Genomic DNA, 26,089 nt, shown 5'->3' with positions numbered 1-26,089 from the left:
TTTCACATCAAAAGTTTATGAGAACTTTACACCCATAAAGTTTGTGAATTGATATCCACGCGCTCCGTAAATTCCATGATAGAGTGTAGATTCGGCGGCCTCCGCGAAATGCCGCGGCGAGCCCGTTCGCCATGAAAACATCCTTGAAACTGTGCTCGGATGGGGCTGCTTGCGTTATGCGACTCCCGGTGCATGGGCGTTGCCACGAAATTCAGCCAGAGTTCGCAATTTTCGCGGTGAAATGGCTTTTCGAGCGTGAAAAAGACGTTCTAGACAAAATCCAGAGTGATTTCCGGCGCCGGGGGTTGCTTTTGTCGGCGGTGCATGGACAGCACGAAAAAATTTCGGGGGGGGGGGGCTGAAGCCCCATAAGCCCTCCCCCCCCCCCCCCCCCGGCTACGCCCCTGACCATGTGCTATGCTGCCGTCGCATGCGAAGCGTGTACAAGCAGTGACTGTGCTTTCAGCCGCTAGTAGTGACCGTACGACCCTCTCCGAGATTCAGGTTTATCTGATTGCGCGTAAACGGAACAGCGTGCAACGGCGCATTCATGATTTCTTCCAAGCCTACAGCCGAGCCTGAATAAGTGCGTGGAAATAAAGGATTTAATTTTTTTTTCTTAATCTGCTTTTTCGGACACTTGTTTATTCGGACATTTTCGCAGTCCCCGTGAGGTCCGAATAAACGGTCGGCGATTGTACTTTGCACGTTTGCCCAGATGTCTAATCTACATCAAGACACTGTTAGATTTTTTTTTTAAAGCGCTAATAATTTTTTGCTCAACATAACATGCACATGACTGTGCTTCACTGCATGGAGCCATGTAGTAATTGTGAAATAATTAAATAATGGAAAGATAAAGAAACATTTCAAGACTTTCTTTAAGTACAGCACAGCTTGTGGATCACAGCAAAACAAACTGGGCCAAAATCGGTCCAGCCATTGTTGTGCTACGCTTTCCACGAGCGAGGTGATTGACAAAAAAAATGCAATTGAGAAAACTGGCTGCAAAGTTTTAAAAGCACTGCAAATTTATTAAAAAGCACCAGGGCTGTAATATTTTGAATCATTGATGTCAGGCATCTTCTTACACCTTTGCCTCATTGTTTGGTGGGCTTTGGATGCCTTCTTCAGGCGTTCTTTATCCTTTTCTTGTGCCGTCTGGAGTAGTGCATGACTACCATTTTCGCTGCCAGACCGAGCCTGGTATCGCAGTGTACACCCACAGAACGCTGTTGGCATCTTGGGCACAGAGTTTTAGCGATCAAAGAGTTCATCGCGGAAACAGGCATAATAATGAACTCACAGTCACAAGGGGCCGAAATTTGTTCTTGGCATTGCTGCTTCCGCTCAGTCGCGGACACTGCGCGAAGGGAGTCGCGAACGCTGCATGCCTGCGCTTCTGCAGTCACCGCTGGCACAAAACGCGGCTCGAGGCGCGTCTGAATGGTGCGACGATTTGTCTGGTGAGCCTTGAGTCACCATACAGTATGTAGCTCGTCGACGGTTGGGGCTCACTCGCAGACTGCGTGTCCCTGTCGCACGATGCATCGGAAACGCACACCGTCTCTGTCGGCGATGGAGACCTTCGACCTGCGTCGCCTCCAACAACGCGATCTCGGTTGCTGACTCGTGCAGCCGTACGCACAGGTGCGAGAGTCTCCGTTGGCACGTCTTCCGGTGGCTTGGTTATCAGTGTCGATGTCACAGGGCGATTGTCGGCTTCGCTGCTGGAATCGCACGGTGCAAGATAACGCGGCACGTTATCCGCGTGTTCAGTCGGGTTCTCCGCTTCTCCCGCTGGCCGCCATCTTTTTCTCACCGTAGGAGGCTTGCGCTTTCGTTTTCCGAAGGCATGCTTCATTTAAAAGTTCTTTTTAACGAGCGACGATCCATCACTGACCTGGGAGCTTTCATAAATCCGAATTCTGCGAGTGTCAAACAAAGAAAGACGCCGGTGTGGTTTTCAAAGCAGACAACTGCGGTCCGCTGTGGTTGCCAGCTTGCACGCTGCTGCAGCAGCAACCAATGGCGAGATGCCTTTCAGTACGGCAACCAATCGGAGGCTCGCTTTCATCGCAAGGCCCGTGTGACCGCCTCTAGCAGACCCGCGCTTCTTTTGTGTTTGTGTGTTTGTTACAAAATGGCGACGACCAAAGAATTTAGAAACGGAATGGCGAAACTTGGAGCTTTCGAACGATACCAAGATGGCGACGTTCGGTGGCGGGAAAGACGAGTTAGGGCTCCGCGAACTGCGGTGATTTTACGGTATTTAAAGCTGTTTTCTCGCCCTACGCACTGATAAATAAATTTTTTTCGGGCACTTTTAGTGCGTTTTCACTCAAACTATTTTGATACAATGTAGATTAGGCATTGCAGATACCGAAACGCGTTGTTGCCAAAAATCGATCTTCTTTACGATTTTCGCGATCTGATACCGGCGTCCCCCCTTAAGTCGCTCGTGCTTGTCTTCGTTTGTTGCATCGAAGTCATTCCTGGCCATGTGGCTTCTCAGCCTCGTTTGACTTGCCGCTGAAATGGAATATGGTCGATCCGCACGCACTCATTGGCAATGCATGACGTTGTCGGTGAAAGGAAAGCGCACTGCTATAGATTTGGAAACTATGTGCTCCTAACCTGTGAGCCAATCGTTGTGAACGTGCTTGCATCAGATAGTGACAGTGATGGCCACGATGGCAGTGTTGATGCGGTAGGGCAGGCTGCTTCAACATTGTCCCCGTGGGAGGCCCTGTAGATGATGCAGACCCCCACGGGCTTGTTTTCGCAAAGGACTTTCCGCTGCATTACGTGGAACATCTGGATGCCATGGAGCATGATGTCGGCAAGCGTCGCGTAAAGCACGCAAGGCTGCTGGACCTGACGTTTTCTCATGCAATCCAGTGAAAAGTACGTGGGGGGCGAGATGGTCGTGGCCGATCTCGTCCCAGCGTTTCTTCTGGATTTTTCAAGCTGAGGTACTGCCATAACAATCTTCCAGCATTTTTTAAAAGGTGCCTTTTGGGGCCACCAACGCGATGCCTCAGCGGAACTTGTATGCTACTTACCGCCCGTGACTCCTCTTTGCAGTTATAGTAGTGCCATTCTTGAACGCCGACAGCCGCAGCCTGTTAACAACATGGGATCGGTGCGCGCAGCAAGCAGAGTTAAACAATTGAGGGGGGACGTGTGTTCTAGTATGGTGAAAAATGTCCTAAAAATTTATTTTTAGAAAAACGCATTTTAGGAACGTTTTTGCCTTCAAGCACCTGCCCTCAAATTATTAACACTGATTTCGATCGGTAAGTAAGAAAAAATAGACTTTCAAAGCTCCACAGGGGCTGCGAAACGCCCTGTGCCAGATAAAAATTGTTCAAACTTCCCGTGTGTACCACGGCTGCAGCTGCCAGCCGATCGCCACCATCTTGGGCTTGGTTTGAAGCTGTTTTCTTTCTGCTGTTTTGAAGCTGTTTTCGGTTGACGAAAGCGTCAATGGAATGAGAGGCTAAAGATCGCGGATGATGGCGCACTGCCCGAATGACCAGAACCACCTGTCGCGTCCGAAGCGGCATTCTATGCGACGCCTTTGATTGTACCGGGTCTAGCTACAGGTTGGTGTTGTCGGGTCATCAGCCGGCGCGTCCAGTGGCATTCTAGACTGTGTTGATACGGCATACTATTCAGTATTCAGTGGGTGAGTTGGTTGAGGACTCTAGAAGTGCAGCAATCGTGTTTGAAGGAGTGCATGGCGTCACAGTGCACAGTGGATTGGAAATTCAACCTGCTCGTCGCAAAAGCTTTGGATGTTGTAAAGGGGGCATCTAGATAGTAGTGCTACCGAGGCCAGACTTTCAAAACTGCACAAGCCTTCAAAGGACCTTGCATAGAGCACTGGCATGCTGTAGAGCGAAGTGTTGTTGTATGACAATAATTAATTTAGGCCTTTCAATAAATATTCCATTGGTGTTTTTGACTTTAACATTGTGTAAGTTTACTTGACTATGGAAAGACTATCTTATTATACAATTTTTTGTATTCATTAAGCTTGCAGACCACTGAAACCAGCACATGTGAAGTGGTAAATGTAATTTCTTATGCTGGCTTTGGGACAGTACATGGCTTTATAAGAAGCTTTTCGCTGTTTTTTGGGAGGGTACAGTCATATATTTAGTGTGGCCATTATGGCCAATTCAGTTGCAAACATCTCGCGGTATCTGTCCTCTCAATGTACCGTCCCACATGCAGAATTTGTGCTTCTTTCCTACGAAATGCCAAACCGACTAAGCCTTGCACAATGCTATCGGTGCAGATGGTGCAGACACGCAGTGCGGGTGCGGCAGTCGGCTTTCGCAAGGGATTGCCTGCCAAAGATCTCCCCATGGCTAGAACAGCGGCAGCAGCCAGCTCCGACGCGGATGACGACGAGGAAGGCTGCCCCGTGCCGCTGTTCCGTCACTCGTTCAGCCTGGCCCTGGAGGAGGCTCTGAACGCTGCTGCGGCAGCATCGGCTGCTGCGCACGCTGAAAATTCCCAGTCATCTGGTGAGTTAGCGTAGAGAAAGGATTTTTAGAATGACGGGAAGCCAAGCTAGTTGGTTAGGATTCATAATGAAAATTAAAGGGCAATTGCCTTCAGACACAGACACAAGAGGAAGAGAAGCGGACAACATGAACGCCACATATCCTGGTCCCTTTCGGAGTCAGCTGGCTAGTGTTACACTCAACGTGTAAAGGCCTGTCCACATTACGGGCACGGCAACTCGCCGCACGCAGTTTGCCATTCGCGGGCCGCCGTGCGGTGTTCGTGTTGTCCACTTCTCTCCTCCTGTGTCCGTGTCTGCATGCCTTACCCCTTCTTTGCATTAAGAAAGGATTTCTATATGCCTGTAGCTCGGTCATAGTGGAGGCTATGCTGGGTCGCTCGGTTCAGCAGGCTCCGTAATCGGCATTTCATCGCTACTCCTCATACGTCACATTTTTGTGCTAGTGTGCTATGACGTCAATATTTTCGTTCCTCCGCTGTGACGTCATAACTGCTGCGCTAGCAATAGACAAGAACGGCACCGAGAGCGGCGCTGCTGCGCCGGCGTTGAGAGCGCCGCATGCGGAGCAAAATTCTATTAGCGGGTGGTACCCCTCTCCCACCTCTTGTTCGCACCGCCTTGATTGCCTCCTGCACTGCGCGTGTTTGGGCACGTTTCGTGTCGCGCACGGTGTGTGCCTGTGTGTGTGCGCGTGGACATTTGATTCGAAGGGCGATGTACAGTCTGTTTCACATTTAGGGGAAAACTCGGAGCGCATTGCATCGCGATGCAGCGAGCGCTTGAGTCAGGCGGCGGCAGCAGCTCGCACAGGTGCTCGAGGGGCGAGATCTTGAACGGCGTCGTCTGCTACGGCGGCGCGCGCTGGCCACATTGCCAGGAAACCTTCTACTGTCAGTTGCAGGGCGCCGACCTCATCGTTACTGCGTGAAATGAGCCGGTATTTTTTACTAAGCGTTGTGCGACGCCCACTGATACGCCTGGAAGGTAAGTTCATCGCTGCAGGACAGTCATAGACGACCTACTGATTCCATGCATTCTTGACGGCCTGTTTCTGGAAGGCGACTATATTCTAACGCGATAGGTCGCCGATCCACACTGCTCATGTTGTGCAAGAACTGCTGGAAGTGCGCGCAGTCACTCTCTTGGAGTGGCCGCCTCAATCCCCGGGCGCCAGCATCATTTAAAATGCCTGGGGCTCGTTGAAAGTATCGCTGCCGCACCATCTCCTCTATCAGTCGCCCGAGGATAGGCTTCGATCCACCATCGCCAGCGACTGAGACGTGCTGCGAATGAACACATCCCTGATCAAGTCAATCTACACTTCACTGCCTTCCAGGATGAGCGCTGTCATCGCTGCCACTGGGGACATGACGAGACTAACTGACGTTCCAACCGTGACGTGTCCAATACCCCGCCGGTGGGCAGGGTCTGTCTGGTGTAGTGAATGATTGTCGAGAAAAATCACTTCCAGCTCATTGTGTTAACGTAAAATATTCCTTTAATCGTATCCGTTTGTTTCATCGTGTTCGACCCCACATTTATCATTGTTGAGTGCTTTGTTTTCCTTTCGAGTCAAACAAAGACTGAGCACGTTGCACACACATCTTGGTGCGTCTTGTCGCTGCTTATTATGGCAGCGCACACAGTGAAGAAATATACGTGCACGCGCTCAGGACCCCGGCCTTTCGAAAGAACAAACGAAGCATGCTGTCAAAAGAAGTTTGTGGAACTCCATTATCGCCAATGAAGGCTCAGGGTTTAGCGACGCACAACGTCTAGTAAAGGATATCGGCTCAGTTCCCGCAGTACCGATGAAGTCGGTGCACTGCTCCTGACAGCAGCACGCTTTCCGACAATGCGGCCAGTGCGCGCCGCCGTAGCAGACGACGCAGATCACGACTCCGCCCCTCGAGCGTCTGCTCCTGCTCGAGCTGCTGCCGCCGCACGACTCCATTGCTTGCCGCGTCGCGATGCAATACGTTCCGAGTTTTCCCCTAAGTGCGAAACAGACTGTACACGATTCTATTTGCCTTTAAGAAGATCGGTACGCTTGACGATTATTTTAATGGCTGCAATGCGGCGAAAGGGCAGCGTCTGCTGAACCATGTAAGTGACTCTGAGCAGGTAATTGGAAACGACATCGTATGTGCCGCCGGAAAAATCGTCAACACATACGATGCGGCACATACATACGGCGCATAGGAGCTAAAGTCATTTTTGCAGTTTCCCACATGTTTGCTACAAATCCGTGTTGTCTCTGATGGCGACAATAGATTTCCATCGACAGTGTGCGGAAATAAACAAAATATATCGCTGCATAGCACAAGTACGACATGCGCACACAACTTTAGCTAGTACGCCCCTTACAACATGGAATAGAGGCAGCAATGTAGGCAGCATGGCCATTTTTTAACAGTACTCAAGAGACGGAAGTTGAAAGTCTTAGTAATCATTCCTGCTTCAGCAATGCCGGCGCGACCAAGACGCGGGCGTCTATCGTCCAATAACTCGATCGATCGGTGCAGTGGTGAAGCGGTAATGAACTCCGGTCATGTTCAATGCATTGTGCACATATTCAATTTCTCGGCACGCGTGAACTTCGGCCACTGCTAGCGCATACAACAGAAGTGGTTTCCATTCTTGGGCAGCGCACACACAAACTAAACACGAGAAAGAAGACAGGACAAGCGCTCGTCGAACAACTTAAAGGTTTTATAGGAATAAAACGATTATGTACCGAGTAATTATTAAATTCATGTGGGTTACATATAAGAACCGTCGTACACTCAGGAGCGATCAATGAACGAGCTCGCTTCGTTTGCCAGTTGTTTACTTCGCTCGGCGCACCGCAGTAATTCATGTCTCTCTTCTGCTTTTATCGTACCATTTTCTTGTGAATCGGCAGAATTTCACTGGTGGCATCAACCCTTTCGTGTTTACATTGTTGTCGTGACAGTTAACAAGACAATCATAATTTCCGGTCATCCGAAGAGACGCCGTTGCAAACTAGAGACGCTTCGCGCGCAGCGCGAACTGTACGCGGGCGCGATCGTGAAGGGAAGCGGCGGCGAAAACCTACACCCGTTGGAGATGAAATCGTGCCGCCAGGGGAGAAACGAGCGCTGGCGTCTAGGATGAAACTTGGCGTGCGGTCGTCTATAGCTCTTGACCACGAGAAGGAGCTTTTAATGACTTTTTGGACCTGAATTAAAATTATTTTGAAATGTTTGCAGCGTCCAATACCTTGTTGTGGGTGTCCTCGCATACGGAAGCAGCCTACAACATACTTTCTATAGTCTCAAAATTTGGTGTCCCAACCCCTTTAAATCTAGCGTAGTAGCCCGAAATACGAATTTCAATTAATTTTTCAACTCTTTTGCTGAGAAACGGGAGTACAGAAATCGGTCTATAATTGTCTAGCAATGTAGGGTCGCCCTTCTTTAGTGTAGGAATTACTTTAGCTTTCTTCAATTAATTGGCAAATATTCCTGTGGTAAAAGTTGTATGACCTAGTTAAATTTGCACTGAACTAATTGAATTTGTGAAAGTAAAATGCGTAAGAAAATTTGTGAAGTTCGACTTGCAACACAACCTACAGGCATCATAGCGTTGCATTGTAATTTGAATGTACGAGAAGATAATTTCTATATGTGAGAAAACGTAATTGTGTTATGCGGAAATTCAGATGCAAACCCCTTTTTTCGTTGCTTATGGGTGTGTATGAGCCGTTGATGAGTCTCTGCGTGCAGCCTCTGCCTTACGGGGGCATTAGCCGTTGCTCTGTCCTGAACTCCTGCCGGCCGGATTGGCCTGCCATTGTTTTCTATTGGGCCCCATGTTGCAGAATATCCGGTGTTGGTGCCAGCGTCAATGACGCCTGGCAGTGCTCTCACGTTCAACTCATAAAGGGGAAGCTTAAGCGTCCTGCTAGTTTTTTTCAGTTCCTCTTCAGTGCAAGTTGGAGCTAAATTTTGTAACAAGTTCTGTTTGTTCCAGATGGACAGAAGGGCAAACCTGGATCTAAGAAGAACAAGAAGAAGAACATGACCCTGCTGTTTGCAACATCCATGAATCGTAGCAAATAGTGTCTACGACAGACTGCTGGTTTGCGGCATTTCCTTCCAAGCCAAAAAAAAAAAGAAAGAGCGAGCGAGAAGAGGTCCTTGGATTGATCAATTGTGCGCCAGGTTATCAGGGGCAAATTTATTGTTTTAATTTTTCAAGTTCCTTTGACGGTAATGATGCTTCTATCTGTGGGTTTCCCAAAAGGCAAAACTCTTTCGAGGCAAGGACTTTCAGTGAGGTTGATAGAAACAGAAATTGTTCTGTGTTTGTTTTGATGTTCATTCATTTGCTCTTTAGCGAATGCAGATCGTGGGCAGCATTGGCAGACCGTTGACCCTACAAGAGGCCTGCGTGGAGAAGCTATGTCATGAGTAAATAAAGTGTGCTTGTTTGAACCCTCCTTCGTGTCAGTTGCAAGTTTGAAACTGTTGTCATTCTATTTTTCTGTTTAGGGGCGCAGATCTCGCAATGAATTCAAAGCTGAATTTCCTTGTGTATCATGCCAATCTGTGAAGCATTATTGAAAATTAACCTGCTGCGTAGTTAATTGGCTATGGTATTGTTTTCTGAGCCCCTGGTCACGTATTTGATCCTTCTGCAGCAGCTGCGTTTCGATGGGGGTGAAGTGCAAAAACCCCTGGTGGTGAAAATGAATCTGGAGTCCCCCACTACGGTGTGCTTTGTAATCGGACCATGGTTTTTACGTATACAACCCAAGAAGGAAATTTCAGTTTGGTTAAAATTGACTAATAGTCAGCGCATGAAAGCATACCGTATTTTTGTGCATCTAACCCACAGCAAAATTTTAAAAAAATTTAATGTTAAAGGGGGGGTTTGCAGATTTTTTTCACGTAGCTAACAGAATTTACATTGATTGCTGGGCAGCCATACTCGCTTCGCATGAATAAACTGATAATGAATAAAAAAAGATGCAGGTTTACGGTGCAATAACTAGCAGTGCACGCACATCTGTTTTACCACAATTGGTAAATACGCCTATATTTTTTTTCCCTAATGTACAGAGTATCCTGAATAAATGCATTGAATTCTCTTCCACTATTGATTCCTGCTGCGCTGATATTGGTTTGACGGAGACTTGGTTTTCTGCAAAAGTTAAGAATGAAATTTTGGACTGTGAAAAGTGCTACAAATTTTGCCGATGTGATTGTAATTACCGGTCTGGTGGTGGCCGTCTGCTAGTGGTTGCTGATACTCTTGCTGCTCATTTCATTCCAGTTTTATGCTCACTTGAGCTTGTGTGTGTACGCATGCTCCTTGATTTTCGCAAAATAATTTTCTGTGTCTCCTATCGGCCACCAACTACATATGTGGCCTGCGCGGCATTGTCATTCAACTGTTCGTCAGAGACGTAAAATCGTCCCTCTTTGTATATGGAGGCTTCAATTTTCCAGACATAAGGTGGGAAAGAAGCTCCGTTTCCCTACAGCACAACTCGACTGAAAGCAAAGAATTTTTGACTTTTTGTCAGGACATCAACTTAACTCTGCTCGTTCAATTTCCCACTCGCATAACTCCCACTTCCGCAAACATTACCTAATACCACTGCACCAGACTTAGCTTCCTGCTTAACTCATTCAGTGGGAATTGGTGGCCACTCTATAATTCACTTCACTCGACGGGCACGAGTTTCCAACAAGAAAAAAAAAAAAAAAAAAAAAACACGGATCATTCAAAACTACAGTAAAGTAGACATTTCAGTTTCAATTTTATTTTCCCATCTTGCAATACAGATGGAGGGGTTGCAGAAAAAAGCTACACCAGGGCAGCTTGACAAGTCTACAAACCTAAAGTTCAGCAGGGAGGCAGTACTGGAACTTGTACAAAAAGCAAACAAACATAAGTATATCGAGTAATCACTAAAGCATACACGAAACAGCAATACGTGCACACAAGTAAACTCGAGCCATGTTATTTAAACACAAAGTATGAACCTTTGCGCGAACAAGAAAACAAATCGAAATTAATGAGACTATAACCATTAAGAAGAGATGGAAGAATATAGTGAAGGCGTTCTTGTCCAAGTTTAAGTCGAGGTGTCGGTACTAGTTCCATTCCTCGCCATGTCTTGTTGGATAGCTTAACGAATAGGGAATTGAAGGCCTTTGTTGTTTGTTTTTTTTGCTGGCTTTGGGCAGCGGTTGGTTGAGGACAACTGGTTGCTTTACAACAACAAACTCTTGTCTCTAATTTATTGTTTTGTACCTAAAGGAAAAGTTTCATCGAGTCCCGCTCTCCGTGTTTTAATAACATGTTAAAGCAGATGTGCAACAACACGTGGATATGTTGAAGCGCAAAATTAACAGCCGGAACAGATCACTGGTCTTACTATCGAAATTTTAACCCAGAATTGTGTACTGCACTTTCAAAAGCCAAGAAGAAATTCTTGGATAATAAAACTCGTCCTTTGCTACTCCGTTCTAACCACCATAATTATGGGGCATTATTAACGGTACTAAAAGGACATTCAATTAATCGAATTTCATGTTCCAGTACAAAGCGAATGCTGCAATGTTCTGGACAATGTTACTCATTTTCATAAGAGCATCCACACAGTATTTCCAACCCGCCGTGGTTGCTTAGTGGCTATGGTGTTGGGCTGCTAAGCACGAGGTCGTGGAATCGAATCCCGGCCATGGTGGCCGTATTTCGATGGGGGCGAAATGCGAAAACACTCGTTTACTTAGATTTAGGTGCAAGTTAAAGAACACCAGATGGTCTAAATTTCCGGAGTCCCCCACTACGGCGTGCCTCATTATCAGAAAGTGGTTTTAACACGTAAAACCCCATAATTTTTTTAGCAGTATTTCCGTATATAGTACTAAAAACCAACTTCTTACCGATGGATACGATCGCTATTGATGCAGTTGGTGTCAAAAGGCTGATTGTCAATTTAAAAGTGTGTTCATTGGCTGATCGAAATTGTATCTCATTAAAAATGCTGTACACAAGTTTATTCATTCATGTCAAAGCTTTTGGAACAGTTACAGATGTCTACACTGCCATCCGGTTGGAAGATAGGGAAGGTGGTCCCTGTGCATAGATCTGGTGATGTACATTTCCCTACTCACCGTGGTTGCTTTGTGGCTATGCTGCTGGGCTGCTAAGCACGACGTCGCGGGATCAAATCCCAGCCACGGCAGCCGCATTTCGATGCGGGTGAAATGCTAAAACACCAGTGTACTTAGATTTAGGTGCACGTTAAAGAACCCCTCGTGGTCTAAATTTTCGGAGTCCCCCACTACGGCGTGCCTCATAATCAGATAGTGGTTTTGGCTCGTAAAACCCCATAATTGATTTTTCTACATTCCCTGAATAATTACCGACCCATATCATTGACATCCATTCTAGTAAAAATCTTAGAACATGTACACCTCATTGATTTCCTTGAGTCCAATTCCTCCTCCAGTATTTAGCAGCATGGATTCCGTAAAGCAGACTCGTGCGAAACACAATTGCTGTTTTGCTAACGACTTATTCACTAACATGGATCATGACTCTTATACTGATTGCATATTTGAATTTTGCTAAAGCATTTGACTCTGTCTCACACAACGTACTTCAAGCTTAATTAACTTAACATAGATCCCAGTTGCATGAATTTAGAAATATCTCTCTAATCGCATTTGGTATGTGTCAGCTAATGACTTTCGTTCGTCTAATTCTGCCGTGACATCTGGTGTGCCACAAGGGTCCATTTTTGGCCCTCTGCTTTTCTCGATTTATAGTAATGATCTTGCCTTTTTTCCTCAACTATACAACTCTTTGCAGATGCCTGTGCAGTTTACGAAAAAATTACTAGCCATGCCGATTATCTCAATCTGCAATGCGATCTAGGTAGGGTGTTTGAATGGTGCAGTAAATGGCTCATGGTACTTAGTACAACGAGATGTAAAAGCATGCACCAGTTTCTCGCTACAACACTACTCTTTGTCCGCGTACTTGCTCCCTCAATAATTTATTACCACCTGTTGACAGTTATAGAGAGAGAGAGATAAAACTTTATTGTGTCCTTGATGGGGTTCAGGGGTGGCGGGGGTCGGGAGACTAACCCCCAATCCCCCCCTTCCTCAGACGGCGGCCAGTCCTTGCTTTCTGGCGGCGTCTTCGGCCATCCGGACGGCCCAGAGCTGCTCCTCTGGGTACAAGCTGAGCAGCAATGTCTCCCACTGTTCGGCCGTACTAATGATGCGTGTGTTAGTGCGGGAGGTGTTGGTGGGTGAGGCTTTGGGGCATTGCCAGATAATATGATTGAGGTCGGCGCGGGCCTTGCACACTTTGCAGAGTGGTGAGTATGCATCGGGGTACATGTGGTTGTAAAGCACGGGGTTCGGAAAAGTTCGTGTCTGAAGGAGTCACCAAGTGGTGGATTGAGACTTATTCAGTGTTTTGTGTGCTGGGGGGTAGCGTAACCGCTCTCTGCAGCAGTGCAGGAGAATTTCTCTGAACGTGACCATTCGGTCCTGCGCGTGACCGCGATGCAGAACAGAGGGCTGGTCGGGATCGGAAGACGCAGGAGAAGGATGATGCTCCCGGTGTGCGAGAGCTCGGGTGGCATCGTGGGCGGCTTCGTTTCCAGCCAGACCCGAGTGACCAGGGGCCCAGATGATCTGCACGCGGCGTTGCCTTGGGGGAGGAGCGCCAGAGAGAATCTTCTGCGCTTGGGGTGCTATCAGTCCTCTTGCGTAGTTACGAATGGCCGTTTTTGAATCACTGATGATGCAGTGTGCATTGGTAGCCGCGTAGGCCAAAGCGATGGCCGTTTCTTCTCCTACTTCGGGTTGCGTGGCGAATATTGATGCGGCCGCGGAGAGGTGGTACTGCGAACCCGTGACTGCGACGACCGCCATGGCGTTTTGGTTGGGGTACTCTGCTGCGTCCACGTAGGTTACATCGGCGGCTTGGTCGTAGCGCTTTTGTAGTTGTTTAGCTCTTTCTGCACGTCGCTCCGGATTGTGTTCAGGGTGCATATTGCGAGGTATGGGCGGGATAACTAGCTGGTCACGAATGTTTGGAGGGATGGGTACTTTTGGTCCGAATTGGGTGGTGTAGGTTATGCCTAGGGTGCCTAGAATGTGCTTGCCCGTGGTGGAATTGGCAAGTCGTTCGTATTGGCTAATACGGTGCGCTTCAATAAGCTCGTCTATGGTGTTATGAATGCCTAGGGCATCCAGTTTCTCGTTACAGGCGGTGATGGGAAGATGTAGGGCTTGTTTATAGGCCCTCTTGATCATGGTATTGAGTTTGAGCTTGTCAGTTGCATTGAGGCTAAGGTACAGGGCGACATAGGTGATCCTGCTCAGGGCGTAGGCCGTTACCAGGCGTATAAGGTTGCTTCCTTCATGCCGTGATGTCGATTTCCGATGCGTGCAATGAGGCGAGTGGTTTGGTGTACATGATTATCTAATTGCTTGAGTATCTTCGTGTTTCTGCCGTTTTGTTGGATGCGTAAGCCAAGGATACGAATGCTAGGTACTGTAGGTATGCGTTGCTGGTGCACGTGGAGTTCTATCTCGGGTGGGTGAGGGTCTGGACGTAGACCTCCCCAATTAGGCTTGTACAGAAGGAGCTCCGATTTCTGTGGGGAACACGCCAGGCCATGCGGTTCTACGTATGCAACGACCTCGTTGATGGCTTGCTGCAGCGTGTCTTGGATGTCCCCGTCGCTGCCCACGGTGACCCACAGGGTGATATCGTCTGCGTAGAGGCTATGCTTAAGGTTGGGGATGCTAGCTAATGCAGGCGGTAGTCCGAGCAAGGCCACGTTAAACAGAAAAGGGGATAGAACCGATCCTTGCGGCGCGCCTTTGCTGCCGAAGTGAATAATTGGCGACTGCAACCCTCCGATGGTAATGGTGGCCGTGCGACCTGTAAGAAAATTCTTCACGTAGTTATATGTTCGATGTCCAACCTGGAGTTGTGCCAGTCGGTTCAGTATGGCCTCATGCGTGATGTTATCGAAGGCCTTGGTTAGGTCTAGCCCCAAGATGGCTCTGGTGTCCAGCCTGGAGCTTTTGTCGCCATCGATAATTTGGTGCTTGAGCAGAATCATGACATCTTGAGCAGAAAGTTTCGGGCGGAAGCCAATCATGGTATTGGGGAAGAGGTCGTTGTTGCTCATATGTCTGTGTAAGCGTGTGAGGATGACGTGCTCGAGGACCTTTCCAACACATGAAGTCAGGGAGATAGGGCGGAGGTTTTCGAGTAGGAGGCGCTTCCCGGGTTTGGGAATCATGATAATTTTGGCTTCTTTCCATTGTGAGGGGAGGTTTCCAGTTTCCCAGTATGCGTTAAAATAAGCTGTGAGGGCTAGTATAGAATCCTCATCTAGGTTGCGAAGCATTTTATTAGTAATGCCATCAGGTCCCGGGGCTGAGTTAGGGCGGAGTGCGAGGATGGCTTCACATACTTCTGCTGCTTCTATGGGCGCGTCCAGGTGGTCGTTATCGGTGCCTGTGTATGCTGGAGCGGGTGTTGTAGGTTGAGGTCCTATGTATCGGTCTATCAATTCTTGAAGAACTTGTGCGTCTGTGCCCGGATGGGTGTGAATAATTTTGTGCAAGTTGTGCTGTTGTGTGTTCTGCTATGCTTTGTTGTGTTAGGCTATGCTTTGGCAGCCCAGTACAAAATGGCGCCGGTCGACCGGGCAACCCGGGTGCGAGAGTATGCGTTCGGTTAGCCTGGGTGCGAGGCTATCGTGTTCTGGTCTTTAGGAGGGACCGTGAAAGAGAGGAGAAACGAGGAGGAGTGAAGGCGGAGGAGGAGAGTGGCACTACTTTACGAAGTTTCAGGGGTTTTAGCTGCGGTCGCTCCCATGTGTCCCCGCAGGTAGTTCGGTGGCATTTCTCAAGCGGTAACCAATGCGGCGCGCCGGTCAGGTTTCTGCACATGTGTCTCCCGCTTACGGGGAGCGCCGCGCTCGCCTAGTCAGTGCAAGCTTGGCCAAGGATGAGAACGAGGCCTGGTCGTCTTCTCTGAGTGTTGCGCGTGAGTGGGAGGCTTTCAGCTGTCGTCGCCAAGCGGCGTCTGACAACCCCGCGGATATCGCCCGGCAAGCTGCTTCACTGGAGAGGGTCCGGAATGCAACAGGCGTCGCACCGCCGTGATCAATGTAGCGTTCGCGCCATGGCCGTTTGTACTTCGACGCTGCGCATGTTCGCGGTGTCTCTTTGCATGTCTAGCACTTGCGCTTTCCCTGCGGCACAACAGGCGTTGCACCGTCGAACGATGCGTGTCTACCCAATCCTAATCAGTCATGTCTACCACCGACCTGGGAACAGCCGTCATACCCGGCCCAACTATGATTTTATATCTTCGTATAATAATTACAGCTAGATCAAAGGTTAACCAAATGAAACCAAGACTTAACCAGGGTTTCGCTTTGCATATCCAGGGTTAGCCGAGATAAGCCGCAGCCAATTTTTTCTTCGCTAACTTCAAACTCGGCCACTTCTGATGTGAACACTAGCGGCGAGGGAGCCGACTGCGCCACCCAAGCGGCAGATCGAAGGCAGTCCAACATAGACGCTAGTAGCCCGCATCATCATCATCACTATTATTGTCATCATCATCAGATTGTTTTATGGCCACTGCAGGAAGAAGGCCTCTTCCTGCGATCTCCAATTACCCCTGTCCTGCGCCAACCGATTCCAACTGGCGCCCGTAAATTTCCTAATTTCATCGCTCCACCTAGTCTTCTGCCGTCCTCGACTGCGTTTCCCTTCTCTTGGTACCCATTCTGTAACCCTGATGGTCCAACGGTTATCTAACCGGCGCACTGCATGACCTGTCCAGCTCCATTTTTTCCCCTTGATGTCAATTAGAATATCGTCTATACCCGTTTGCTTTCTGATCCAAACCACCCTCTTTCTGTCTCTTAACGTTATTCCTAGCAATCTTCTATCCATCGCTCTTTGCGCGTGCTTAACTTGTTCTCAAGCTTTTTTGTCAGTCTCCAAGTCTCTGCCCCATATGTCAGCACTGGTAAAATGCACTGATTGTACACCTTCCTTTTCAATGACAATGGTAAGCTTCCAGTCAGGAGCTGACAATGTCTGCCGTATGCGATCCAACACATTTTTATTCTTCTATAAATTTCCTTCTCATGATCAGGGTTCCCTGTGATTAATTGACCTAGGTAAACGTACTCCTTCACAGACTGTAGAGGATAACTGGCGATCATGAACTCTTGTTCCTTTGCCCGGCTATTCATCCTTATCCTTGTCTTCTGCATATTAACCTTCAACACCACTTTTACATTCTCTCTGTTAAGGTCCTCAATCATTTGTTGCAACTCGTCTGCATTGTTGCTGAATAGAACAACGTCATCGGCAAACCGAAGGTTGCTGAGATATACACCGTCGATCGTTACTCCTAAGCCTTCCCAGTTTAATAGCTTGAATACTTCTTCCAAGCACGCAGTGAATAGCATTAGAGAGATTGCGTCTCCCCGTCTGACCTCTTTCTTTATGGGTATCTTTCAGCTTTTCTTGTGTAGAATTAGGGTAGCTGTAGAACTTCTGTAGATATTTTCCAAGGTGTTTACGTAAGCGTTCTGTACTCCTTGATTACGTAATGCCTCTATGACTGCTGGTACCTCCACTGAATCAAATGCCTTTTCGTAATCTGTGAAAGCCATATAGAGAGGCTTATTGTACTCTGCGAATTCCTCGATAACCTGATTAATCACACGGATGTGATCCATTGTAGACTATCCCTTCCTGAAGGCCGCCTAGCTGTTCCCTTGGCTGACTGAAGTCCAATGTTGCCCTTATTTTATTGGAAATTATTTTGGGAAATATTTTATGTAATACTGGGAGTAAGCTAATGGGCCTATAATTTTTCAATTCTTTAACGTCTCCCTCTTTTGTGGATTAGTATAATGTTTGCATTCTTCCAGTTTTCTGGGACATTTGCAGTCGATAGACACTTCGTATAATTTTCCAAGCATTATGTCTCCTCCATCTTTGATTAAATCAACTGTTATTCCATATTCTCATGCCGCTCTTCCTCGTTTCATGTCTTGCAAGGCCTTTCTGAGCTCATCGCTAGTTATAGGAGTAGTTTCTGTATCCCGTTCATTACATCTGGATGCTCTTTGTATTCATCATTAAAGCCACTCCATCCATGCGCCCTCGCCGGCGGAAAGGTGTATAGATGGGGGTTTATTCTTCATGGCGGTGGTGCATTTTTCTGTCTTTGAGTGTCCGGGGAATCAGGTCCATCGACAAGCAGAGGGAGGAATGCATTTTTGCACGCACACAGGGCGTTGACGAACTGTCGTTGCAAGATTGTATTGATTGTCCCAACTCTTACGAAACAGTTTTCAGTGACTGCCTTCTTTTCCTTATCGTATACTCACGTGATGGCCAGGGGAAGAAGAAGAAGAACAGCAACTTTATTGAAGAATAAAACGCTCAATGGGTGGAGCCCCTAGACAAGGGCCCCATGCACTGGCTTCCGCGCCCCGTCTTGCTTGTCGGATGATGGCCCTTTGGACCTCTTCCTGTGACAGTGCCGCCTCTCATTGTGTGTGCTCCGTAATTTCTGTGTTTGTCTTTTGGCCATATTGGCGGCGAGGAGTTACGGAGTCGCCATCTATCGGAAGCGCCTCGCTGGCGTAGTATGAGGGATCACGTGGCGCGCTCCTCATAGGTTTTGCTGTCAGCGCTCACTGAAAACACCACGCGCGAGCTCTCCCGGACATTTCTGTAAGTACTTTCGAAACGAGAGAAGTTTCTTACTGTCTAAATAATAATCTTGGGCAAACTGAAAGCACACAATCGTTTACAGACGCTATCTCTTTACCGAATACGTACAGTGAACGCCACTGCGCGCGGTCGCCGCAATGGAGTCTCCCGAACCGGCTTCTTGCGTGAAAGGTAGGTAAACGCTGAGAGACAACTATGTGAAATATGTTCTTATAGTGTTTGTATAACTAAATGGAGTGTAATAGAACGGAGCCTCAATGCAGTCGCGCAGATTCGCAGCGACCGAGTGCGCGTCTGCATGCTTGTCCGCGCACTGTTTCGCTTTCTCCGCGCGCGCGTTTTCGCACCGTGCCATGAGCTTTAGGCCGCAGAATAGGAGCATTTGACAGTATACAAGCAACCATTGTTGCGTGGGCGCTATCAGAGCTGTTCAAAAATAATTTCATTGTAGAGACTTCGACGCCTACGCCTGTGATGTGCCGTCGCGACGATTCAATCTTTTTTTTTCTTCTAAATTCTTTGACCTTTCAATACTATTTCTCGAGTTGCGTCGCACTGCATGTTTATCGGTGCTTGCAGCGTGCAATTTCCCTCTGCTCCTTTTTTGTAATCCAGTGCATTAATTCATAACACAAACATGACCATATGCCATGCTTTTTTTTTAAATGTGCTTCTTACCGCTGCCTTTCGACTCCATTGAACTTGCCAGTATCTATAGCATCGACAAGTTCATACACCAAACCGTAATGACATTAGTCGGGCAGCGGACTCGGGCGAGCGTCTCAGTGCGCGTTTTCAGAACATCGCAGACCGGGCGCCGTAGCAGAAATCTTCCTCGCGTCTGTGCTTGCTGCATACCCTAGTTGCAGCCGATGACTGTTTGCCGGTTTTATGTTTCCCGAGCCAAGCTTCACGCAGCTTCTCGTCCTGCGGCTACGTGTGAATAAGGCTGACACCGGCCTCCGTTACGTGCGTCCGGCCCTGCGGCACCGAGCAGTAGCCTACCATGTTGCGCGCCTTCAAAGGCAGCCACTACCTATTGTAATGCTTTCAAGCGTTGTAAAGGAGACACTCGAAGCGGGAAAATTTCGCCACTAAATGAGGACCGCAGCGTTCGAGGGAATTTAAACTCGTTTGCAGCTCCCTTTAGCTCCCTATGCAGCCGACGCGGCCGCTATGTCCACGTGATCCCTCCTAGCACGTCACGCCGACGGTGGCGCCAGCTTTTCCAGTGGTGGAGCTCGAGGCCAATATGCCGTGCATGCCCGTGAGATGTGGTCTGAGGAACAATTTTTGTACGCGCCAGTCTATCTGCAGAAGTCAACGTTTGCGCTAGATGGCCGTACACTTGTGATTGGTTTTAATCTATGTTCGCGCCTACAGCGCGTGCCGTACGTATACGGCCCGGCGGAACAGTCGGAGTATGCCCATTTCTTCCAGTCGCTAGACACATTCATGCCGGAGCCTTATTCTTTTTGGTTGGCCATCATCAATTCTGCGCTCTACCTCTACTATATTACTACAGCACGAATGCTCTGTGAGAAGTTGCACAACAGTTCGGGCTAAGAGACGTGTGGGTCGAATTGGATATACGAAAGAGGCTCGCTCCTTCCCGCTTCAGTACGGCCTGCGGGAGCTGCCCAGAGCCTCCACGTCGCTCTGCAGAGCCGTTTCCCGCCAAAATGCCTCTCCCCAGGAAGCTTCTCACCCCAGCCGACGAGTTCGAGGAACGTAAAAGCGTAAGCGCGTCGTTATGCGGCTCAAGCGTGTGAGGCCCATGCTGCCCTACACTGGAACGAAAACGAATCGCCGAACGTTGGCGCTGCATATCCATGAAACCAGTCCACCAATGGGCATTGAATAATTTATTGTGAAACTGTTGAACAGGATTAAACATAACTTACACGATGAAACATAATGTACATAATCATTCCCAACGCTTCAATGACCCGCCGCGGTAGCCCTGTGTACGTTGCGTCGCGCTGCTGAGCTCGAGGTTGTGCATAGCTTTGACAATTATTTTTTAACGGTTTAATTTCATCTTCGACTACCGCTGTGTCATTCCCGATGCACGTACCACCAGTTGACACGTACGTTACAATTGCGGTCGCCATAGCGCTCCAGCAAAATTGGCACGATTTGTGAAAACCTGCCTTAATTCTGACCAAACAAAAATACTTCGCATCACGTCGCGCTCAACTGGGGTGGTGGCTGGCGGAGCGTTTGACCATTTTCAATCTGATCATTAGTCGTTGATACCAAACTCTGGCAGATCCGCGGATAGAACGTACGTCTTATAATATATTTGCTGGTACCTCCTTCCATAAACTTGGTCATAACACGAATACGAAACGGGTATTCTGAGAAGCAGTGGCATCTTTGTTGCACATTCACAAATGCGTAGCGTACTGGCTGGCAACGTTGGCCATGCGGCCACTTCAGGTCTCTCACGCCAGCGGCGTTGTTACAAACATCTAGATGGCCTCCGATGTGGAGCCGGTAAAACACGACATGAGAATAAAAAAAATTACAGATTACTGGCTAAGAAAACCGAGCAAAAAAGGCTTTCTCTATCTGTGTGAGGGGTACGAAATGTAACTTTTATGTTATAATCATCGATCGTGAGGTTGCAGGGCAAAATGGCTGAGGTTTCTTTTTTTTCGTCTTGATGATTATGTGGCGTATCCACACGGGACATGTTTTTGCAGGAGCTCGGCAGAGAACACTTTCGTGTTAAAATACGTCGATATCTCGTCTGGGCCGGGAGCCGAGGCAGAATTCATGCTGTATATATACACGACTTCTTTGAGCTCCTCACGAGTAACCGGGTAGTAGAGTTGCTCGCACAGGTTTTTAGGAGACTTGCGGTAGCCCTTCACAAAACTGCGCGACGCTCGCGTCAATGTCACTCATGGAAGTCGTACATGGCTCTGAAGAAAATAGCTTTGCTAAGCGGGCAGCAAACGGTGCCATTACGATGACCTGATCTGAGGGCTGTGTCCAATCATGTAGCGAATGCTCGAGAGACGCGACCTTGACCTGCCACAGCACCCATGAATACGACACTGGCGAAGACTGGCGAAGAAGTAGCTCATTTCACGCCTTTTGAAGCTGGAAACGCATGGCAAACGTGGGCTACACTCGACAAGAGTGCTTCGCATCCAAACCATCATCTCTTGGCGATCTCAAGCCGGGTGGAAGCACGTCCGAACCAAGTGCCTGAATATTTATCACGCTGTGGAACAGTAATTAGAAGCCGCTTTTTTTCGAGAAATATCTTAGAATTATTCAACCGGCGATCATAAGCACACAGTGAACTTGGAGTGTGCCGGGCAGATCGACCTTATCATCGCTGTCCCTAATGCGAGACCTGCCTACATTCTCTACAAGAGGCGGGATCACCGGGTGCTTTGAGTCGAAGGAATTTGCACAGCGTCGAGCACGACTACTTTCTTGCTGTGTTTTGGCGCTTTGGTTTCCCTCCCGAGTTGGTTTCGATAATATCGGTCTTGTTCAAGGGTGAATCAGCACAGCTGTTTCTAAACGTCCAACAAAGTGCCCCGTTCGTTATTTCACGCGGCATAAGGCAAGGGTGTATGTTCACTTTCGCCTTTGCTGTTTGCCTTGTGTTTCGACCCGCTATTGCCCCGTATAGATCAGCAAATGCCCATGAGAGGTTTTTCTTTGCCCGCGCAAGGGAAAATTAAAGTATTTGCTTACACTGATGACGTTTCTCTCGCAGAGAAAACTAAGACAATGCAATACGGCTCGTTCATTTCAGGTCCTCCTTGGGAAGGTGAATGGGTTAGCGGGTTCAAGGTACTGGGTGTCACATTCTCGCCCACTGGTCACGTATCAACAAGAAAGTGGTTTGATCTGCGCAAGACACTAGAACAGCGTTTCAATACTGTCGCGAAGTTCCATCTCTTCTCGTCTAAAAATAGCTTTATTATTCGCTGTAGCGTTCCAGGAGCTGTGTATTATGTAGCTGGAATTAAACAAAAATTAAGTGTGTTTACGTGCCAGAATCACGATCTGATTACGAGGCACGCTGTAGTGGGGGACTCCGGGAATATGGACCACCTGGGGTTCTTTAATGTGCAACCACGACGGGTATTGCTCGAGTTGCGTGCCTACAAGTACAGTTCTTGAGCAGGCTGGTGACCGCCTACGGAGCTTTCTTCTGGGCTAACGAAACAGTTGGGGGCGAAGGTGGTTTAGGCTGCCAGAGCTTGCGGCTATGTGCCGAACCCAAGCCTTGCGTGGTTTGCTGGGGCTTACTTGAAACCGCAGAGTATACCGGCATGTGCATCATGATACATTTTCTCAGAACATCTTGCTGTAGTTTCCTAAGCGAACACTACACTACCTTCGATCGACTCGTTTATGGAACTGTGGAGTGACTCGACAGAGCACTCCCCGATGTCCAAGTGAGAGAATCAGGGGTGTCTTGGCTCAGCGAAAACCTGCAGGTCGATCAACGTGAAGCCTCCGAGAGGGATCGAGCTATAGAGGTCAGTGGAGCGTGGTTATGCCATCCAACCTGCTGGACCAGGTACAGGACTTCGGGTGGCTTCGCGGGGGACAAGCGCTGCCAACTAAAGACCGACTAGCGTCTTGGCCCGTGGTACCTTTCGCCTCATGCCCACGGTGTGATTCAACGTTTCCTGCGCTGCGTCGAAAGCGCTGAACCACATGAGCAAGTGTGTTCGAGGGCCCCTACTTCACTACAGTTGTCGCAGTTGTCCGTGGCGGCGACACCGAGACGTTGCCTGGCAATCGCCACATTATAAGTAGCTAGAAAAAAAGGAGAAAAATCGGGCCGTTGTGTGGGTAAAATTTTGAAATCACGGCAGTTGATCTTGCTATGTAACTCTTCTCTGTTGGATGCTGTGAAATGGATGCTTGCTCAGCCGTTGATGAAATTAAAATTGTTTCAAGACGATTTCTATATAAAGTTTAGTACATGATGTCAGTCTTCATTTTTTTTATTCGCCGAATATTTCCTTGTCGTCTTTTTTTTTATGTAATCTAGCAAAATGACAAGTTAGGCCTGGTTAGAGCCGGCTGTCCTAAATTCCCAAATACATTACTCAGTAAGAATAACAAAAAGACAGAAAGCAAGAAGAAATCAACCAGCACTAACGCATACACGCACTATAGTCACAAGCGCGCAGTTTGTGTCTCTATAAGAACACGTATATGAGCACACTATATATGGGCACGAGCATCGAAACCACGGTACAGAAGGTGGGACAGCTCACCTATAGTCACACAGGAGAAAGGAGTCCACACAGGAGCTTTAGGTATGCATATAAATATACAACACCCATTTCTGCGCATCGAGCTAATCTCAGAAAGGACAACACAGTCGTGACATCAATACGTTAATGAAGAAGTACAATGCAGAACAGACAACAACACGTAATGCCACCCATACGTAGTCCATCAGGCTAATGTCCAATAGAAACATCGCGAACGGTGGTGAGGGCGCGCCTCTGCCTATCAGGTCATTATTACGATCGAAGAACTTAGCTGTTAAAAGAAGTTAATATTGAACGAATTATATGTTAATATGATTAATTCAAGCGTCGGGTTTATCACAGTAGCAACAATGTGGGTACAGTCTGCTTTTGATGCGACACAATGACTGAGAAGTGTGAGTTATACGTGTAGGCGACAGAGGAGCGTGCCGAACGTTCGGGCAATCTTTTATCTCGATGAAAACCGCAGTAAAGGGTCAACTTTATAAAGGAGTAACGAGATTGCCCGTTCATCGTATGTTCACTGAAACACATTCTTGGCGTCTGATGTAGTAAATGTGGCTGGTGACAAGATACTTAAAGGGACACTGAAGCGAAGCAATAAATCAGTTTAGACTAATCAAGCATTATTTGAGAACCCTCCAGGCAGTCATTTAAAAAATAGTTTGATTATTAGACGATAAAATGAAGGTCCAAATATCAGTATTTGAATTTCGCGCCGAAATCCCCGCGCCGGTACGTCAGCGTGACGTCAGGGATTCCAAAGTATGTTTTCGCAATTGGGGTGCGTTGGCTGAATAAAGGTTCCCGAAACTTGCCATGTTTAATATTTGGTTCCTTTAGAACACAATGTACTCAATCTGTACCGCTATATATAATTAGTAGGCCCTAGAAGCTGCCATCAAAATTCAAGACGTCACAGCCCCCAGGTGCGGGAACTTAAGTAGGCGTCGCCTCTCGTATTTCGTTCTTACGCTTTTTCTGGCTTACCAAACGTCTTATCGTTGTAAGAGTGGTGTTTTTGGTGTTGTAGAACGGCAATTTATTGATGCAGAAGAAATCATTTTTTCACTTTAGTGTCCCTTTAATGGGTGCGTCACAGTAGCTAGTCTGTCTGCCACTTCATTTCCTGCGATACCCACGTGGCTTAGTAGTAACTGAAAACAGACCTCATAACAACGATGTAAGCAATGGCAAATGCTTTTATATTTGCGTATATGGTGGAGGCATCTACAAGAAAATGAAATTCCCTTACTACTTCTAGGGTTTCTTTAAACTCAGGATGAACCATTCACTGTCTACTGTGATCCCTCTCGGCGGTAGATATTGTGGCTCAATGTATAATTCCGAACTCTGATACTGTAGACAATATCCGTGACTTGTGTCTTTGATATGCAAGGATATGGAAATCTGCACTTGGGTCGTTGTTTCGTTGCTTTCCTGTCAGAACTAAACGCCTTCTCCTCGTTTCATCTGAATCTCGGCTAAAGCACCACAGTGGGGATGAGCCATCAGTAAATGGAAAGCAAACACAAATATGGGCTTTACACCCTTGTTTCGTCGCAGATATAAGCGATTGAAGAGAACATTCCGCACCACCGTTTCTTTAATGCGAAAGCATTAAAAATAGTAGTAAAAATTATCAGGGTGGCAGGAAAAATCACCAGCGTGAACTAAATAAAGATGAATTAAAGTGTATTAAGGTGGATTAAGGTAGAGTAAGGTGGCTCATGATTGTATTGCGCTTAGTGTTACAGTGACGAACATAAGGGACAAGACGCGGACGTACGTAGCGCATGCATATTAAGAATATTAAAAAAAATATTATTATACTTCGAGTACATCGGGCTTCTACATCCCTTGCGCTACGTACGTCCACGTCTTGTCCCTCATGTTCGTCAGTGTAACACTATAAGCGCAATACAATCACCAGCGTCCACCAACTAGCCCCGTTAATTGCTTTAGAATAAGTTGGATTAACCTGGATAAACGTGGATTAAGGTGGATTGAGGTGAATTAAAGTTGGTAAAAATTAGAGCAATGTGTAGTAAGGTATAGATTTAATCTCAAGTAACTTGGAGAACTTATAATGGTTTCGCATTCAAATCACGTAGGGATAATTAGGTGACTCAAGTTTTGTTCTACGGCCCGCTTCTTGGCCGATCCGTACCTATTGTGGGTGCATCCCAATGTCTGGGGTGGTCATCATTGCCATCGTTCCCATTGTCATCGCCGTCCGCAACGGAACAGGCTGCAGTCTGTATGCGACACCAGGCTCGGCATGCCTCCGCCTAACGATAGCGTTGACCCTCCGAGCTCGGAATACGCGTCCCCGAGGCGAACGCGTCGGCGATTGATCTTTACCCTGCCTGGGGAAAACACCGCGGAACCCTGGAGCGAGCCTACGGCGCGGTATGGCCAGCACAGCAGCGACCCGCTGTTAGCCGCCGCCGAAGTCAGCAGCGACAGCGGGACACGCAGCGGGGATTACG

The 26,089-nt window shown here is 47.8% G+C and overlaps 1 protein-coding gene across 1 annotated transcript in view; it reads left to right on the top strand.

Moving 5' to 3' along the window:
• LOC142576416 (E3 ubiquitin-protein ligase RNF10) overlaps nt 1-9,005 on the top strand; it is a 76,158-nt gene extending 67,153 nt beyond the window's left edge. Inside the window, exons 14-15 of the mRNA XM_075686547.1 lie at nt 4,307-4,538; nt 8,537-9,005. Coding sequence (XP_075542662.1) covers nt 4,307-4,538; nt 8,537-8,625 — 321 coding nt within the window. The 3' untranslated portion in view covers nt 8,626-9,005. The remainder of the gene's footprint in view (nt 1-4,306; nt 4,539-8,536) is intronic.
• The last annotated feature ends 17,084 nt before the right edge of the window (nt 9,006-26,089 follow it).

The sequence above is a fragment of the Dermacentor variabilis genome, chromosome 3 (genome assembly GCF_050947875.1).
Source record: "Dermacentor variabilis isolate Ectoservices chromosome 3, ASM5094787v1, whole genome shotgun sequence".
Taxonomy (NCBI): domain Eukaryota; kingdom Metazoa; phylum Arthropoda; class Arachnida; order Ixodida; family Ixodidae; genus Dermacentor; species Dermacentor variabilis.
Note: the sequence above shows the minus strand (reverse complement) of the source record. Positions and strands in the feature narration are given on the sequence as shown.